This window comes from Phymastichus coffea, unplaced genomic scaffold, assembly GCF_024137745.1.
Source record: "Phymastichus coffea isolate CEN01 unplaced genomic scaffold, Cenicafe_Pcof_1.1 PCOF00164, whole genome shotgun sequence".
In the NCBI taxonomy this organism is placed as follows: Eukaryota; Metazoa; Arthropoda; class Insecta; order Hymenoptera; family Eulophidae; genus Phymastichus; species Phymastichus coffea.
Window position 1 is genome coordinate 127,438 of NW_026706975.1, and position 15,732 is coordinate 143,169.

At 47.7% G+C, this 15,732-nt stretch overlaps 5 protein-coding genes across 14 annotated transcripts in view; 2 read left to right on the plus strand and 3 right to left on the minus strand.

The window, feature by feature from the left end:
- LOC131673017 (protein split ends) overlaps positions 1-3,837 on the plus strand; it is a 43,563-nt gene extending 39,726 nt beyond the window's left edge. For all 3 annotated transcript variants that reach the window (XM_058950645.1, XM_058950647.1, XM_058950646.1), the window contains one exon: positions 32-3,837. In XM_058950645.1, coding sequence (XP_058806628.1) covers positions 32-160 — 129 coding nt within the window. In that variant the 3' untranslated portion in view covers positions 161-3,837. The remainder of the gene's footprint in view (positions 1-31) is intronic.
- Positions 3,838-4,147: 310 nt separating this feature from the next.
- On the plus strand, positions 4,148-5,905 carry LOC131673023 (large ribosomal subunit protein uL5). 2 transcript variants are annotated; one of them, XM_058950656.1, is made up of 5 exons: positions 4,148-4,258; positions 4,551-4,706; positions 4,782-4,931; positions 5,175-5,322; positions 5,636-5,905. In XM_058950656.1, exons 1-5 carry the CDS (start codon positions 4,253-4,255, stop codon positions 5,761-5,763), a joined length of 588 nt encoding a protein of 195 aa, XP_058806639.1. In that variant the 5' UTR covers positions 4,148-4,252; the 3' UTR covers positions 5,764-5,905. The 2 variants fall into 2 exon arrangements, with proteins under 2 accessions (XP_058806639.1, XP_058806640.1); XM_058950657.1 differs by lacking the exon at positions 4,148-4,258 and adding an exon at positions 4,263-4,328.
- Positions 5,906-6,600: 695 nt separating this feature from the next.
- LOC131673021 (protein quick-to-court) lies at positions 6,601-9,699 on the minus strand. 5 transcript variants are annotated; one of them, XM_058950651.1, is made up of 6 exons: positions 9,224-9,697; positions 8,405-8,705; positions 7,634-8,347; positions 7,461-7,559; positions 7,197-7,394; positions 6,601-6,820 (listed from the first exon to the last, which is right to left on the minus strand). In XM_058950651.1, the coding sequence occupies exons 2-6, from the start codon at positions 8,624-8,626 to the stop codon at positions 6,611-6,613; spliced, it is 1,443 nt and encodes a 480-aa protein (XP_058806634.1). In that variant the 5' UTR covers positions 8,627-8,705; positions 9,224-9,697; the 3' UTR covers positions 6,601-6,610. The 5 variants fall into 5 exon arrangements, with proteins under 5 accessions (XP_058806634.1, XP_058806636.1, XP_058806635.1 ...); XM_058950653.1 differs by having other exon boundaries at positions 7,197-7,310; positions 9,224-9,696; XM_058950652.1 differs by having other exon boundaries at positions 7,197-7,313; positions 9,224-9,696.
- Positions 9,700-10,146: 447 nt separating this feature from the next.
- Positions 10,147-14,000, minus strand: LOC131672988 (monocarboxylate transporter 13). Of its 3 annotated transcripts, none has more exons than XM_058950601.1 (8): positions 13,893-14,000; positions 12,456-12,876; positions 12,004-12,123; positions 11,797-11,940; positions 11,099-11,733; positions 10,872-11,037; positions 10,613-10,813; positions 10,147-10,551 (listed from the first exon to the last, which is right to left on the minus strand). In XM_058950601.1, exons 2-8 carry the CDS (start codon positions 12,601-12,603, stop codon positions 10,391-10,393), a joined length of 1,575 nt encoding a protein of 524 aa, XP_058806584.1. In that variant the 5' UTR covers positions 12,604-12,876; positions 13,893-14,000; the 3' UTR covers positions 10,147-10,390. The 3 variants fall into 3 exon arrangements, with proteins under 3 accessions (XP_058806584.1, XP_058806583.1, XP_058806582.1); XM_058950600.1 differs by having other exon boundaries at positions 12,456-12,865; positions 13,821-13,979; XM_058950599.1 differs by having other exon boundaries at positions 13,821-13,975.
- Positions 14,001-14,223: 223 nt separating this feature from the next.
- On the minus strand, positions 14,224-15,699 carry LOC131672992 (PITH domain-containing protein GA19395). The gene is made up of 5 exons (XM_058950607.1): positions 15,141-15,699; positions 15,004-15,047; positions 14,847-14,924; positions 14,664-14,768; positions 14,224-14,593 (listed from the first exon to the last, which is right to left on the minus strand). The coding sequence occupies exons 1-5, from the start codon at positions 15,309-15,311 to the stop codon at positions 14,377-14,379; spliced, it is 615 nt and encodes a 204-aa protein (XP_058806590.1). The 5' UTR covers positions 15,312-15,699; the 3' UTR covers positions 14,224-14,376.
- Positions 15,700-15,732: the final 33 nt, after the last annotated feature.

Below are 15,732 nucleotides of genomic sequence, written 5' to 3' on the forward strand. Positions count from 1 at the left end.
TTATCTACTGGCGTGTTTTTGTATGTTATAGCCCTCGTTCGTCGTACACATATTCCCGTCGTGCGACTTTGCCAATGAATGCCTGGCCCGCATTGCACCTGACCTGATGCATAGAGTTGCGGAGATTGCCCACCTACTCATCGTTATTGCCACTGTGTGAAAGCAGTAGGCACTTACTGGCTTTCAAACATCATCTCGGTAGCCCAAGCATCGGTGGACCCGGCAGGAGTGGCGCCGAGCGACTGGCCTCGCTAGTGATCGAAGTCTTAGCTGCTGCCTCTATATTTGAGCATCCATGCGACAATCACACGATTATGACCGTGAGAGCATTGAAATCTCTCGCCTATCCAAAGTTCTTGGCCAACGACTCTGCGCCGGGAAAGCCTAGACAGAGAGTGAAAGAAAGAGGGAAAGAGAGAGAGAGAGAGAGAGAAAGGGAGAGAGTGCGAGAGCGATGGGGAGAGAAGCCGCTCGAATACGCGAAGGGGTTAGCGGAATTTCGGTATTACGCGTGCCCTTTCGCATCCGACTCTCTGCCTCGAAACGCGAGGTCAACGCTAGCTACGTTTGTGGGAGTGACCGACTTCACTCTTGGTCCCTCCGACAAGCGGGCCAGGCAGAAGCAACTCTCCTCTTCTTCGCCATCGATGTTGACATGTCTTCTGTTAACTCTCCTGTCTCTGCGTTATACTTATATAGTATATAGTATGATGTGTATGTATATTATGTAAGTATGAATAACAAACCTCTGAACCTGATCATTCACTCGACCGATAACGTATATATACTACTGACTCCATCAAGTGACCAACATTTCCCGATAATCACGTGCAACTTGACAGGTGTCACCTGCATGGGTATTTCTTTTTGCGAAAATATGCACCACTATCTTCCTGTCCCTGTACACGAGCTATTTAACAACGTTACGAAGGTTTCAACACACATTATACATTTAAGAGCCAGCAAAGGCATGACTACTGTGATTTTAATTATTTAATGATATCTGTATCTATCTGCATAAAAGATAAAAACAAACATAAGATCGTTTAACGCGATCCAAGCGCGCGCGAGTTATGTGATGTGTTATTGTATAATATTACTCTATATAAATACCTATGTATTATATTATCTTGTAAACCAATAGTCGCCGCCGCTCCGAATTTAGTGTTAAATTTATGATCGGTCATATGCGAATTCAGACGAAAGACATACAAAACAAAATACGTTGCGTTTAGATTTTAGGAAGGCGAGTTGAAAAGTAAAACAAAAAGCATTAGCTACGTAGTATAAATCCCTAATGTATTATAAATACCCGAGCAGTAGATTGTACAATATTTCGGAAAAAGATTTAAAATTACCATCCATGCATACGCGCATCTATGTATATTATTATAAAAAATTAATTCGTTATTTTCATTTACTATGAGTCTTTCTAATAATAAATATAACATTATAATTATAATTCTTCTTTTGATCATTATTATCATTGCGATTATTGAAACGTTATTTCTATCTACTCTATCACTATAACCACTCTATTGCTAAAACTACTACTATTACTACTACTACTACTTCTACTACTTCTACTACTTCTACTACTGCTACTACTACTTACTCCTACTACTACTCCCACTATTGTACAGCTGTACTACTGCTATTCTAATAATAATTGCTATCAACTATTGCCGATATTATTTGTTGAGTTATGAAAGAAAAATGAACGGTAGAACGAAGAGCTGTATCCCAAGCTACTTAGTACATATTGGCCTGCAAGTTAAGCATAATTAATAGTAAAACAAGCAGAAGCGCCGCCAAAAGCAGTAAGACTCGCACAGATTAGGCAGGCTACGATCGATCTCACTAACGATTACATTGTTGCGAATCTTGTTGCGCTACATATATCGATATTTGAAGAACAAAGACGTTGCACTCATCCAACTTTGTCGCTGTCTCGTCGTTATTCTCATCACGTTGAAACGCATGTCTCCTTTCCGTAGTACATTACTAGAATGTTTCTGCCAAAGTAACGACGAGAACGCTCAATAGGACAAGTACATATTAGATGCGTAACAATTAGCAATCAGCATGATTTACAGTGGTATTTGCCGATCAAATTGACACGTATAAATTTGCGTGGGTGGACAGGATGTATGGGATTGAGTGCACGCAACCTCCATATTTCTGCGTCGTTCTTTTCTTTGATTGCACTCCCCCTCCCCCTCCCTCTCTTCTCGCTATCTCTTCACCTTTTTCGCATCCTCCGCTTTTCTATTCTTTAGCTACTTCTGAATTGACACTAGGCTGTGATTTGACTACACGGACATTAATGAGTTATATAAATTGTATATCCGTATAAGGTCTAATCCTCTTGATCTGTAGCAAACGACGACAATGTTCCGCAGAAACGCAAGTGAGCTGTCAAAAAGAAGAAAACTCGGAGCAGTTTTCAAATCTGAAATCACTTATTACCTTGTAATCTTATATTGTTTTTTATAAATTTTTTTTATTGAACGACAGTCACGACAATGTTCTGTCCATCCTTAGATAATAGTGTATATTAAGTTAGCTGAAACTCGGATAATGATTGTAAGGCCGAAGTTGTATTGAGCGGAATGTTGCCAACTGGCACCTTCGATATGTATAATGTTCCTCTCGATACTACTTGCGCGCCAAGGCACTGCTGCAAAAGCATACTTGTGTGCTGCGCCTCAGTTATATGCAGTATAAAAGATGCATTGTGCATATGTACAGAATATATATATAAATAAGTATACATATATACATAAATTTAATTGAATTATATATATTTAAAAGACGAATTCGGGAACGAATGTCCATGCGAGAGAAAAACAAGCGAAACGGTAATTATTAATACTACGATCATATATATAAATTAAAATATGTTAGGTGGTCATGGCATATACATTGCAGAACGTGCTTTAGGCACTTCATTATCTCGATCACCCTCTACGTTGTATTCCGATTTGGTTTGACTCGCTGGCACATTCGACTGCATCCCTCACTCTCTGTAAATTCCATATTTCTAGCAGTTAATGCTGTTTTTAGTGTGTAATGCTGTCGAAATACACGACAACGAACGGAATGCAGTGTATATGCTGCTGACAAACGCTCATCCATCTTGTAATATATCTGTGAATATTAGGGTTTAGTTTCTTCCTATATGGACACCGAAATATAAGGGCATACGGTTGCATTCCAACGCGTACGATTCGTAGGTATTGACAAACGTCATTAGAAATATTTGATTATTTACACTAGTGTCAATGCACGTCCATCACCATCACAGAAAGTCCTATACCTTGAAACTACAGCAAAATAATAAAAATCACACATTGACCTTAATAATCGTCGTCACCTCAAAAATCGATGAAAATTTCCAATGAAAAAGTAATGATAAACACTTCCAAATTTTGTCTATATTTGTTATTTGCGTGTGAAATGTTGTCCATGCTATTGAATTAAACATTATTCAACGACACATATTAGATTATATAATTGAAATTTTACTTTATAAAAAAATTGATTATTATAATTGTTAATATTTTGTTGCAGTTTTAAAATATAGTGTTTTTGTGATAAACGTTGGCACTAGTGAAAATAGTTAAACATTCTATAGTCATGCTTGTCAATTTCTTCGATTCGTACGCGTTCGAACGTAAGCGTCTGCGCTTATGTAGCGCTGCCCTATTAGGCTAATAGTATGAACAACAAAAGAGTTTATGTTTATTGCATAAGCAAAATGTACAGGTATCACTTTTCGTTTTGTGTTTTAATGTAGCTATTGATAATTATATGGATATATTAACGATAATAATAACTATGATTGAAAAATATTTACACAGATCGTTGTACAACTTATTTCTATGTTCCTATGCATCAACCTTTGTCAATCTGAACGTACGATAATTTTGGAATAAAACTAGCACATAGCTTTGGCAAAACTTCACCATTTTCAAAAACTCGACCCTTTGTAGTATACTATTCGAATAGTCTTCAATTTTGTAATATCATAGTTGAAAATGAAAACTTTTAAATTTGATCTTCCGAGGAAAAGCAATTCTGCCAATCCAGCGTTGCACCGCAGTATCGGGTGAATCGGGTCAATCCGGTGTACGGTCAGCACTCTCAACTCACCTAAAGTTACGTATTTGCGCTATGGCAGCGCCACGCCAGCCATTGAGAGCCGCTAGAGGCGCTACAGCTAGCACATAAGGTTCCTTTTCTTTTCATCATGGCGGTAAGTTTGGTGGCTGACCATTTGCTTCATTATTTTAATCTGCCTTTATCCCAAGAATCGCAGCGCCATGGTATTGAACAGGCATAAAAAATATCTCGCTAACGATCTTTTTACATATCTGATCCAGTCGTTTTATAGTTGTACAATTTTTCCCTCGTACATTAGCGTTTGACAGGACGTTCATGTACAACACGTTTGTTGTCGTCAGCCTTCATTGCCATATATTCTAACCTATTAACCATCTACAAATAATACTGTTATGCGTTAATTAACGATTTTGTCTAATTTTAAGGACGTCAAGAAAACCCCTGCAAAAACAGCTGTCAAAAAGACCAAGAAGGAGCCAAAAGATGCTGCGAAGAATGTAATGCGAGAAGTCAGGATTCGTAAACTCTGCCTAAATATCTGTGTTGGAGAGTCCGGTGATAGACTTACTCGTGCAGCCAAAGTGAGTTTTTTTGGAACTTTTCTCACGCTTTGCACTACTACAAATATTTTACAATTTTTTCAACTCTAAAAATAGGTGTTGGAGCAACTGACTGGCCAACAACCCGTTTTTTCAAAAGCACGTTACACAGTTCGGTCTTTTGGAATCCGTCGCAATGAAAAAATCGCTGTCCATTGCACTGTCCGAGGTGCTAAAGCCGAAGAAATCTTGGAAAGAGGATTAAAGGTAAACATTTTTTATTTTAGCATAAATAGCTTATAATACCAAGAAAGTAGTAAGCCATTACTCAATGTTGTTGTGTACTACAATAGATTTTTTCTTTCTATTCAATCTAAATTTAAATATTATTTAATACAAATAATAACATTCCTTAAAAATCAGCTATTCTTTTGCCTTTCACTTTTGATGTGCTTCGGATTACTAGAAAATATTCAACCTGTATAATTTCTAATAATCTTCATTTTTTAGGTTAGAGAATACGAGTTGCGTAAAGAAAACTTCTCTGGCACGGGTAATTTTGGATTTGGTATCCAGGAACACATTGACTTGGGAATCAAATATGACCCAAGCATTGGTATATATGGTTTAGACTTCTATGTTGTCCTTGGTCGTCCAGGTGAGAATTAATATTGTGCATTAATTTATCAATAATAAAACTTTGCACATTACCTGGTATTGTAGATGATATTTGTATAAATATTGTCTACTGTTCAATTGAACATGTGCTAAAGTACTGCTTCTTATTTGCAACTCATGCTCACTACTTATACTGGGTGTGTTACTTGATGGAAGCAACACTAATTTTATTGAAAAGAATATTCACGATTAAAAATTTTATTTGTATCAATGAAACTGTAAAATACAAGTGTTCGTAACTGTAGCTCAACATTGCATAAACATTGAAATCTCATAATAAAAATATTTTTCAGGATTCAATGTTGCACACAGGAGAAGGAAAACTGGTAAAGTTGGTTTCCAGCACAGGTTAACAAAAGAGGATGCCATGAAATGGTTTCAACAGAAATATGACGGTATCATTTTAGCTGGTAAAAAGTAATTTACATATTTTATGTATTTTACTACAAAAGTTTATTAATAAAAACAAAAAAAGCATCAGTTCAGGTAAATTAGTTTATTATTTGTTGTTGACTATCTACAAAACAAAATGTTTACAGTATTTATAGATTTTAAAAAGTAAACCTTAAAATTATTTGCATTACCAATATCCATTTATTAACATTTAAAACTTAAATTCACGCCTAAGAAATTGGAATATTTTACAAAGAAAAATATATTCCTATATCCTTGAGAGACTGCTCAAAAGTTACTATTTAAGATACATAATCACAACTTCATATTAATAAGATTGAGTATCACTTAAATCATACTGATGTCGGTGAGGTAAAAATTCTCCCTTACAAAATTCATCCGAACATCAGCTATAATAAAAACTTGTACAACCAAAATATTCTTTGCTCAAATATAAAGGTTTGGCATAAGGCAAAATTTTACTATCAGTCGCATCGTGTTTTTACCTATACAACTTTTCTATTTTCATCCAAGTAAAATATTAAAATTTGTTTTTCATTTGAAACTTTGTTTAGTTTGAAAAATGTTTGCAGTTTTTACGACTATCGTAGACACTGAAACGCTTTCTGTATACATAATTTAAAAGGTGCGATTTTCTAGCATGGTGAAGATTTAGAAAATCCAAAATACCTATTTAAATAAGAAAAGACAGAATATGTACAATTGTTCATTTGAATCCAAGTGAAAAGTTGAATTTGAATGTCTAATTCAACAGAATTTCGAGAAAATGAAACATATGTAAAACGTACAAATTCACTAATAGACAATAAGCGAAGCTAACGAACAAAACGGAAAAGTCGATACCATTAAGTCAATCATTTTTTAGCTGATCGATATATTCGATCGATATTAAGTTTCTCCGAGTCGGTGAAGCCCAGTATACTTTCAATGGCATTGAGGTGTCCGTGAAGGTTCTCCTTGTCTGTGAGGAAATAGTAGACAGCTGACTTAAGGAACTGCAGGGTGATTTCAGGATCGTGTGCATTCTGTTTATTTCTTGATTCTAGGATACGTCTATACATTGCCTGCGGGAAAGTAAAATTCCACATTATCATTGGATTGCATGCATGTATCGAGATATTGCAGGCTCAATAATAACTAAACAAATAATTAGTGCAACGAAAGAGAACGAATAATTGTGGATCAGGGCTGTTTCTGTGAGATGCACCAAACAAGCGCTATAAAAGCGTGCAACGAAGAAAGAAAAAGAGAGTGAGCAACTGAAAAAGTAACCAAGAAACAACTAGTCGAGTAGGGAAAACATCGTGACAGTGGATGCGTGCAAACAAGGTGCCACAAGGTGGCTGGCTGCCCGTACGTGGCTGGGCAGCGGTTGACAAAAACGACATCGACGACATTACGTGACGGCGAGGTGTCGAGCGACGGGGACTCGTACAATACCTGACGCGTGCCAAGCACCCAGAGAGACACAGCCTCCTGTAGGCTTAGCAAGCTCTGGCTGCGGCAGGCCACAGTCGGAGGCTGCGGAATGCAGCAGGAGCCCTGGAACTGCTGCTGCTGTGGCGAGAGAGGAGGGAGGGAACCGACCGGACAAGGCGTGTCGTCATTAGTACGGGTGGAGTTGCGTCGATGCGACGGCTGGGTGCGAGAGCTCAGTCGTGAGTGAGAGCGTGAAGGGGGTACGGGGGCCGGGGCGGCGCTTACCTTGACGCCGTCGAGCTCGGCCCGCGTGTCGGTCAGCTGTTGCAGCAGTTCGGTGACCGTGGCCACGGCGGGGAAGCCGGCGGCGCGCTCCTCGGGAGCCTGTTGGCGCAGAGAAGCAAGCGACGGATCAGTGGTGTGCATGCGAGCTTCTGCCCGCCGGCCGCGTGGCTCACCTGATCTCGGCGCCCGGCGGCTGGTTCTGGCGCACCGCGCCCGTCTCGGCCAACCGACGACTTGCGAGGCAGCTCGGTCGACTCTGACCGCGCGCGTCCCGGCGCTGGCCGGGCCTCGCCGCGGCGCGCGTCCGCCTCCGCCAGCTGGTCCAGCAACGCGTCCACGCGCTCGTAGTGCGCCTGCTCCAGTCGTCGCAGCTCCTCGCGATGCCGCCGCTGCATCTCATCGATCCTGCGCTCGAAATGCGAGGCCGCACCGTCCTCGAAGTGGCCCGAGTCGGGGACCGAGGCCGGGCCGTCCGGGCCATCGGGCGGCGGGCTGCCTGGCGCGGCCTCGCACCCGCCGCCGGCCGCCTGCAGCAGCCGCAGCTCCACCAGCTCGCGCGTCAACCGCGCCACCTGCTGCTCGCGCTCGTCCAGCTGCTGGCGTGTCTCGCGCAGCAGCGTCTGCAGTTGGCGCAGCTGCCTGGCCGAGCGCTGCGTGGGCGTGAGGTACTGCTCGGCCGGCTCGTCGCGCGCCTGCGGGCTGCAGTGCACCACGTAGCGCCGGGAGCGCGCCGACCAGGTGGTGCCGTTCAGCCCGAAGTGCGCGTGCTCGCAGGCCGAGGTCGAGGCGGTGCTCATGTTGCTGCAGTTGCTACCGTAACTCCGCACGCTGTCCACGTCGCTACTGTCGTCGGCTCGTCGTGGAGGCGTCTGCTGCAGCGACAGGCTCTGCGGAGGGTGTTCGGGCTCAATGCTGGCACTGCGCTCGGCGGCGGCCGTTCTTACCGAGGAGCAGCGCCGCAGGGCAGTCTTGGGCTCGGCGCGGCCCGCGTCGGCGTGCTCGCTGATTGCCGGGAAGGGCTCGGGCCGTCGCCGCGACGGCTGCTGTTGCTGCTGGCGCAGCTCGGTCTTGAGCTGCAGACGCTCCCCCTTCTGTCGCAAGCTCGGCGAGCGCCCCAAGGTCACGGGGATGCGCGAGGCGCTCTCCGTCGAGTCGGCCATCGTCATCGCCGGGCGCTCCTGCTGCTCTGCGGCTGGTCCAGCTGCACCCTTTCCATTCACTACCGGCGCATCCCCGTCGCTCGAGCTGCAACATCCGCATCGTTGCATTCATTTTCGCTCGGCCTTTTGGCCCATTTTTTTTCGGGATTTCCATTCCAAGAGTATTGGTTTGCTTGTCTTTCTGTGACCTATCGCGATTCTATTGCGATACAACTAAATGAAACGAATATATAGCAATCATTTTACTTGCGATAACATCGGCTAAAGCTTACGCGACATTGCCTTATGTTTATCTTGGTATTACTCGCCAATAAATCGACTAGCTACAAGCAAATAACATTTTGATATGAAGCCATTTTCAAACAAAATAAAATGTAATAAAATAAAAATAGTCATGTTGAATAATTAAGTAGCCTGTTTGATGTTAATAGCTAAATGGTATAGGCGCCCTGGTGATTTGAAATATTTATGAAAGAGAAAGTTGTAAAAATTAGTGATACACAAGTATTTGAGGATGGCTTATTCTCAACACGTTTGTCAACAAGCACAAAGGTGATGTTCAATGAGACCAGCCGCATTTTGAAATATTAATTTAATACTTACACCAAATCAAGTAAAATCTTGACGGACTTTGTCGACAATAGGTTAGTGTAATGCTTGATTGCACTTTGCTGTGCGTCTGCGACTTGCACTGTATAGCTAAGTAGAACGGCTAGCTGAAGTAATAGCGTTGAATTGAGCAAAATCGCCGAGGAGAACGAGGAAAAAAGAAGCACTATGTGGCTGTCGTTAGGTGATGCGGCGACACAGCTGGTATACAATCGGAGGAAAATGCCGAATCTCGTAAACCCTTTCTTAACCTCAACTCGTTGGTGTCATGTCACTCATGTCATTCGCACTTGAGGCTTATTGAGACACTCGACTCGAGATCCCGGGAGCAGACGCTACAGGCAAGGTAATAATAATAATGATGATAATTTTTTTATTGGCATAGACATAGACTTTACAGTATGGAACCACCACTTTACATACATACATCAGTGGCGCCAATGGCGGCGCCTTGAATCACAGATTTTAAATATACATCAGTTCTCTTCTTTTTCTGTTCATTTATAGTTACATAATAAATATTATTCAACAGATCAAACCCTTATATCTATATCTGAAATGAAGCCTGTAAAAAAAATCTAATATTCACATTTATATTAGCGAGATATGTGTAAGAAAAATGTTTTTTTACGTATTTTCTAAGCTTAGACTGAGTTTGTTATTTAACCAATTGAATTAAATATTAAATGAAATATATAATTAATTCAAGGTCTCCATAATCAGCGTTATTGAATTGCATTCACGTGCTTCGAAAAGTTTTCGTTCGGGCGAGGAGGCGCGAGGCCTGGACGTTGTCGGCCTCTGGCGGCAGCTTTTCCACCATGCGGACGCTTGCGCGCCAACATTGAAAAACACATACGTAGAGGCATTGGGTGCCGGTCGCAGTGGAACGGTGCGTGCAAGTAAAAGTAGGCGAATCGAGGAAGACCTCACTTAGACTGATTTATTGAAAGATTTTCTTGAATCGCTTTAACAAAATGGGCCGAGGCCCGTATGTACAAAAGATTAGAGCTAGGCTCGGAGCGAGCAGCGTAGAGCAACGCCAGGGCTCGGTCCGCCCAACCAAATATGCGCAGCGAAGGCAAGGCGCGCTCGGAGCAGCCTTGACCGCGGCGGACAGTTTGCGTATCACAGGTGAGCCCAGTCGACGGGCGGCCGCGCCTAGGAGGCCCCGGCCTGCAGCCCGGACAGCTGCTCGGCCCTGCGCCGCTTGCGCCTCTGGATGGGCGGGATGACGAAGAGCATGAGCCCGCTGACGGCGATCATGCCGCCGGCCACGTAGAAGCCGGGGTCGTAGAGGCCGCTGGCGTCCTTGAGCGCACCTGCAACACGGAGAGCGCGCGTGAGCGGGGCTCGCGCGTCCGCGGCGGCGCGGTCACCCACCGGCGATGGGCGGCCCCAGGAACGAGGCCACGCCCTGCGCCAGCAGCACCAGTCCGAAGGCGTTGGTCATCCGGTCCAGGCCCACCAGGTCCACCAGGCAGACGGAGGTCAGGCTCACGTAGGCGCCCGCGGCGAAGCCGTAGACCGCGGCGTACGCGGCCAGCGTGGCGAAGTCGGGGCAAAGGGGGCAGAGCATCGTGGCTGCAAGAGCGCGAGCCGCGTGAGCGAGGCGGGCGTGGGCCACGGCCGCGATACCTACCCGCGCCGCAGACGGTCAGGCAGCAGTTGTAGACGATCAGCCGGTCCACCCAGGGCTTGTCGGACACGTAGCCCAGCAGCACGCGGCCCAGCGTGTTGGCCACCCCGATGATCGAGAGCAGCGTGCTGGCCGTCTTCTTGTCGATGTCGAGCGTGCTGGCCTGCGGCTGGGACGGGCGGTCAGTGCCTGGCGGCGGGCGCGCGCGCACGGACGGACAGAGAGCTTACGATCAGGTAGACGTAGGGCACGTTGAAGCCGATGCTCGTGCAGAAGTTGGACAGGCAGAAGACGACGAAGAGCGGGTCGCGCAGCAGCGAGAAGCGCGGCGCGCGGCGCGCGGCACCGGGCCCCGAGCCCGTGCCCGGGCCCGCGGCCGCGGCGCTGGGCAGCGAGCGCAGCGAGAGCCGCAGCCGCAGGCTGTCCTCGCTGCTGGCGCCCAGGGACTCGGAGCGCTTGCGCGTGCCGTGCACGCTGCCGCGCGGGAACGCGTCCGAGCGGTTGATCGCGCCGCCGCCGCAGGACACGCGCCGCGGGCCGCCCTCGGAGCCCAGGCTCGCCTGGCTGGCCGCTCCGCCGGCGCCCAGGTCCTGCAGCGAGAGGCGCTCGGCCCGCGGCGCCGGCCCGCTCAGCGGCCGGAACAGCACGCCCAGCACCACGCAGTTGAGCACGATGCTCGACAGCAGCATCATGCTGTGGCGGTAGCCGCCGTAGTAGTGGATCAGATAGCTGATGAAGGGCGCGAAGAGCACGGTGCCGAGACCCGAGCCGCAGACGGCGATGCCGGTAGCCAGCGAGCGGTAGCGCTCGAAGTACACGGTCACGCTGACGATGGCGGGCAGGTAGACGAGGCCGAAGCCCAGGCCTGCAACGCGCTCGGCGCGGGTGGTCAGTGGTCGCGGGCCGGCGCTTGTGCATCTCATCTCACCTGTGCCGACGCCCGCCGTCAGGTAGAGCATGCCCAGGCTGCGCACCCACACGCTCGCCAGCAGGCAGGCGCTGGCCAGCAGCGTGCCCGCGACGGTCACGGCGCGGCAGCCGAACTTGTTGACGAAGTGGCTGGAGATGGGCCCTGCGACAGCGGCTCGTTAGCGGCGGGCGCGGCTCGGGGCGCGCGGCCCTCGCGGGCACTCACCCGAGCAGTAGGTCACGCCCACGAGGAAGGAGGCCACCCACGAGGCGGCCTGCTCGGTCGTCTCGAAGTAGTTGACGAACTCCACGTGGAACACGCCGTAGGAGTAGGTCACCCCGTCGGCTTCGACGCGACACAGTCAGCAAACGGTCATCGCGTGCTCGCGGCCCGACGCGCGCTCGCCTCGTCCCGGCCGACGCGCCTACCACTCTCTGTCTCGCCGAACCGGTTCTCCACTCGACGACGGTGCGAGCCGTCTAATGACGGCAATGAGCGGCAATTGGCGGGCGGCAGCGCGACGCTTGCGTGCGCGCGGCCGTCGGCGAGCTCGCGTGCCCGGCGCGGGCCGCCGGCCCATTCGCCGATCGAGGCCGTCGTCGAAGTGGAGTGGCGGCGGCCGATCGCGCAGCGCCGGGCGCGGGACGAGCCGAGCGTCGAGCGGCCGGGCTACTCACTGATAACGTGGATCATGAAGGAGGCGAAGACCACGACCCAGCCCCATCCGCCGTCGGGCGGTCGCGGCGTCGGCTCCGGCGGCTCCCCCGCTGGCTGCTCCGTGCCGCGGCTCGGCTTGCCGTTGCTCGCTTGCGCTGCGTGGGTCATGCTCTCCTCGTGGGGGCAGCGGTGGCTGCTGCTGCTGCTGCTGCTGCTACGATTGGGCTCCACGACTGCAGCGCGACGCTGCCACTGGTCCCCTTATCGTGCGGCTCGTTTGGCGGCTATCGCGGAAGAGCCGCGAGCTCGAGCTGTCCGCGCTCACGCGCGCCAGTGATAAGCCGCTAATCGCCGCCTGCTCGCCCCTCGCCGCTCGCGGCCGAGCACGTGGTTTACTCGAGAGATGCTGCGGCTGGAGCGAGCCGCATCCCTGCCGACGTCCTAAATACACATCACGTGCGGAGCACCTCACTGCGCGTCGCCGATCGGCGCGCGCTCCCGGCCGACGTCGCGCACCGGCTTCCCCGCTGGCGCGCTGCATTTTCCGCGGCCGCGTTCGTCGCCTGCGCGGAGAGCCGAGAAACCGGTCTTCGGTCACGCGCGTCCGCGTTGACAGATCCTTGTCTGCACGGCCGACTAATATCTCCATTAGCGATCGCGCTCGATATCCTCGACGATACGGCTCGTATGACTGTGCCAGCGCGATCGCACTTTCGCATCTCGCGGCTGTAACGTGTGCATCTGTTTACGAGTATCGATCGTCGCGCAGTTGTCATTGCGATCGACCCGAATTCCAGCGGCCGCGGCCCGTAGGTCGCCTCGATTACATTACTCGATTCGCTATCTCGGTCGATCTTGCTAATGTCTCGAGTAATCGCGGCTCGAGTCGATGGATCGGGACGAGCGCTAGAGGTGCGCGACTGCAACGTCGCCGGCAGTGTCGTCGCCGCGCCGTAATCTATATGCGCGCCAAAAAAATAAACAACCCGCTACGTTCTAGCCAGTGTTGCTTTGTGCCAAATCAAAGCGGCAAAACGAATGCGTCGTCAACGGGGATCACCGCTCGGAGAAGAGCAGTGTCACCGCGGTCCGCATGAAACTGCCCCGCTAGCCGATCGACGTCGATCTCTGCCCGGTCGCGATCGCCCGACGAGCCGTGCCCAATTATCTATCGAAATATGCGAATCTGGACTGCCGAATCAGCGCTGCGTTTTGCAGCGCTGACTAAGCAGCCGAACGAGCGGCAGATAATGCGCGCGCATTCTACGTGCCTTCTACCAAATACTTGCAGCGTCGATACAATGCTCGCGATAGCAGTACTGATTGCCCGACAATTGCCGGCATAATAACTGTCCCGAGAGACAATTAAGCATGCCAATACGTACCAGCGGCGAAACGCTCTCCGAGGTTCAGAGGTCGCGCACAGCCGGCGGGGAAGATCGTCGTCGCACGCTTACCGATGCGCTGCTGCCGAGAGTGCGCCCGATCGCTGCGATCAGCCGAGAACAAAGAGGCGCGTGCCCACGGCGAGCAGCGGCTCGCGAAGCGCGGTCGATGACTGGCGACTCGCGCCAGTCGCGGCCAAATCTCGCTTATTGCTTGCTTATAAGCTGCACGCCAAGCGCGCCAACGAGACACGAGAAAGAAGAAAAGAGACAGAGAGAGAGAGAGAGGGAGAGAGAGAGACAGGCCGGCGATAATAATAGCCAAGCAAATGCCGATTCGCGCTCAACTTTGCTCTCCCGACCCTTCCTCCTCAGTCTCAACTACACTCCAACTCCATCTCAATATCAATCAATCACAGCTTTATTGTATCTAGTAGCGTACAATTCTTATTATGTATTCTTAAACAAATTGCTTGTGCCACATTCCGGCCAAAAAATCTTGCTTTTATTTAATAGCATCGTGATCCAGGTGACCCGTAGTTAATTCTCCCTCGTCTTAAGAAACTGGCCGTGTGAAATCATCAAAAAGATTATCCGTACCGGGGTGGTCGCTGTGCTGAGGAAGAGCTTCGTACGTACAAATTGTTACTCCGTGTCGATGACCGGGAGCCCATTCTCCTTTCAAGCCAATGTAATCGATTCTTGTTCTTTCAGCTCCGCGATTCCCAGTAAAGTGCAGCGTCAGGTGATGCACTGAAGACAATTTCGCTACCCTGTGCACAGCAAACTCGTTCAATTCCATGACCTCGAACGCGTAGTCGTACTACTATCAATTGTACTCACTTTAATGGATACTCGTGTACTCCGTACTCATCAATGCACAATTCAAACTGTTGGTCAGCTTCACCTGTCGACTGATCAAATGTCATTCCTTCTCGGTTTTTGAACCTAGTGCAATGGTATGAGTACTTTAAGTTAAGAATATTTCATCAGAGTTGACAATTGCTAATATTATATAATTCTCACAATTTCACTTCTGACGGATGAGAGCCATCTGGTCCTCCAACAATTATTATGCCCTTGAGTTTGACATCACCGGTAAATCTTTCAATGAGTCATATGTTAATTGTTGATCAAACCAGTAATCAAATTGTTGAATGATAGACAAATGAAAACTACTTACGGTATATTAAACAACAACTCTTCATCCACATCACTTTCAACAAACTGCAAAAGGTATCATTAGTTTGCAATATTTGTTTGATAATTTAATTGTTAAAATTAATAATCACAAAATATAATCACAAATAATATTTATACCTTTGTATGATCCAAACGGTCTTCCCAGGCTTTGAACACTTTTGCTCCAGATCCTTCTACCAATTCATTAAGGCATTCAACATTTTCCAAGTCGATTTTTTCATATAGATTGTATTGTACTCCCAACTCCCTTTCATCGTGAGTACCACCGCATTGACATTGACGTTCCATCTCACAATAATGATAACAGAACAAAACGTATCAAGAACGTTATCGCTGTGAGCCTTTCGGACGCCGGTAACCTCTTTTACAATAACTATTTTTCGAAAGGAAACCGTGCACACACAAATCAATGAATATACGTAAGTGCGTTAATGTCTAATAATGCTCAGCGAGTATAAAGCTAGAACCAAATACGTTATAACAATACACAAGACTTGCTAGTACGTTAGTACATACACTTTATCTATCTACCTTTTATTGTTCTTACTCGAAAATTTCAAACACTTTTAGTTCGCTATATTACGGTCACAGTAGCGCCACTTACTGGACAAACCATGCAGATACATATAGTATAACTTGCTATAACTATATTTGTAGTCTCCATACAATGCGATACAACTATTATTCGATAATTATATCAACTATAAAA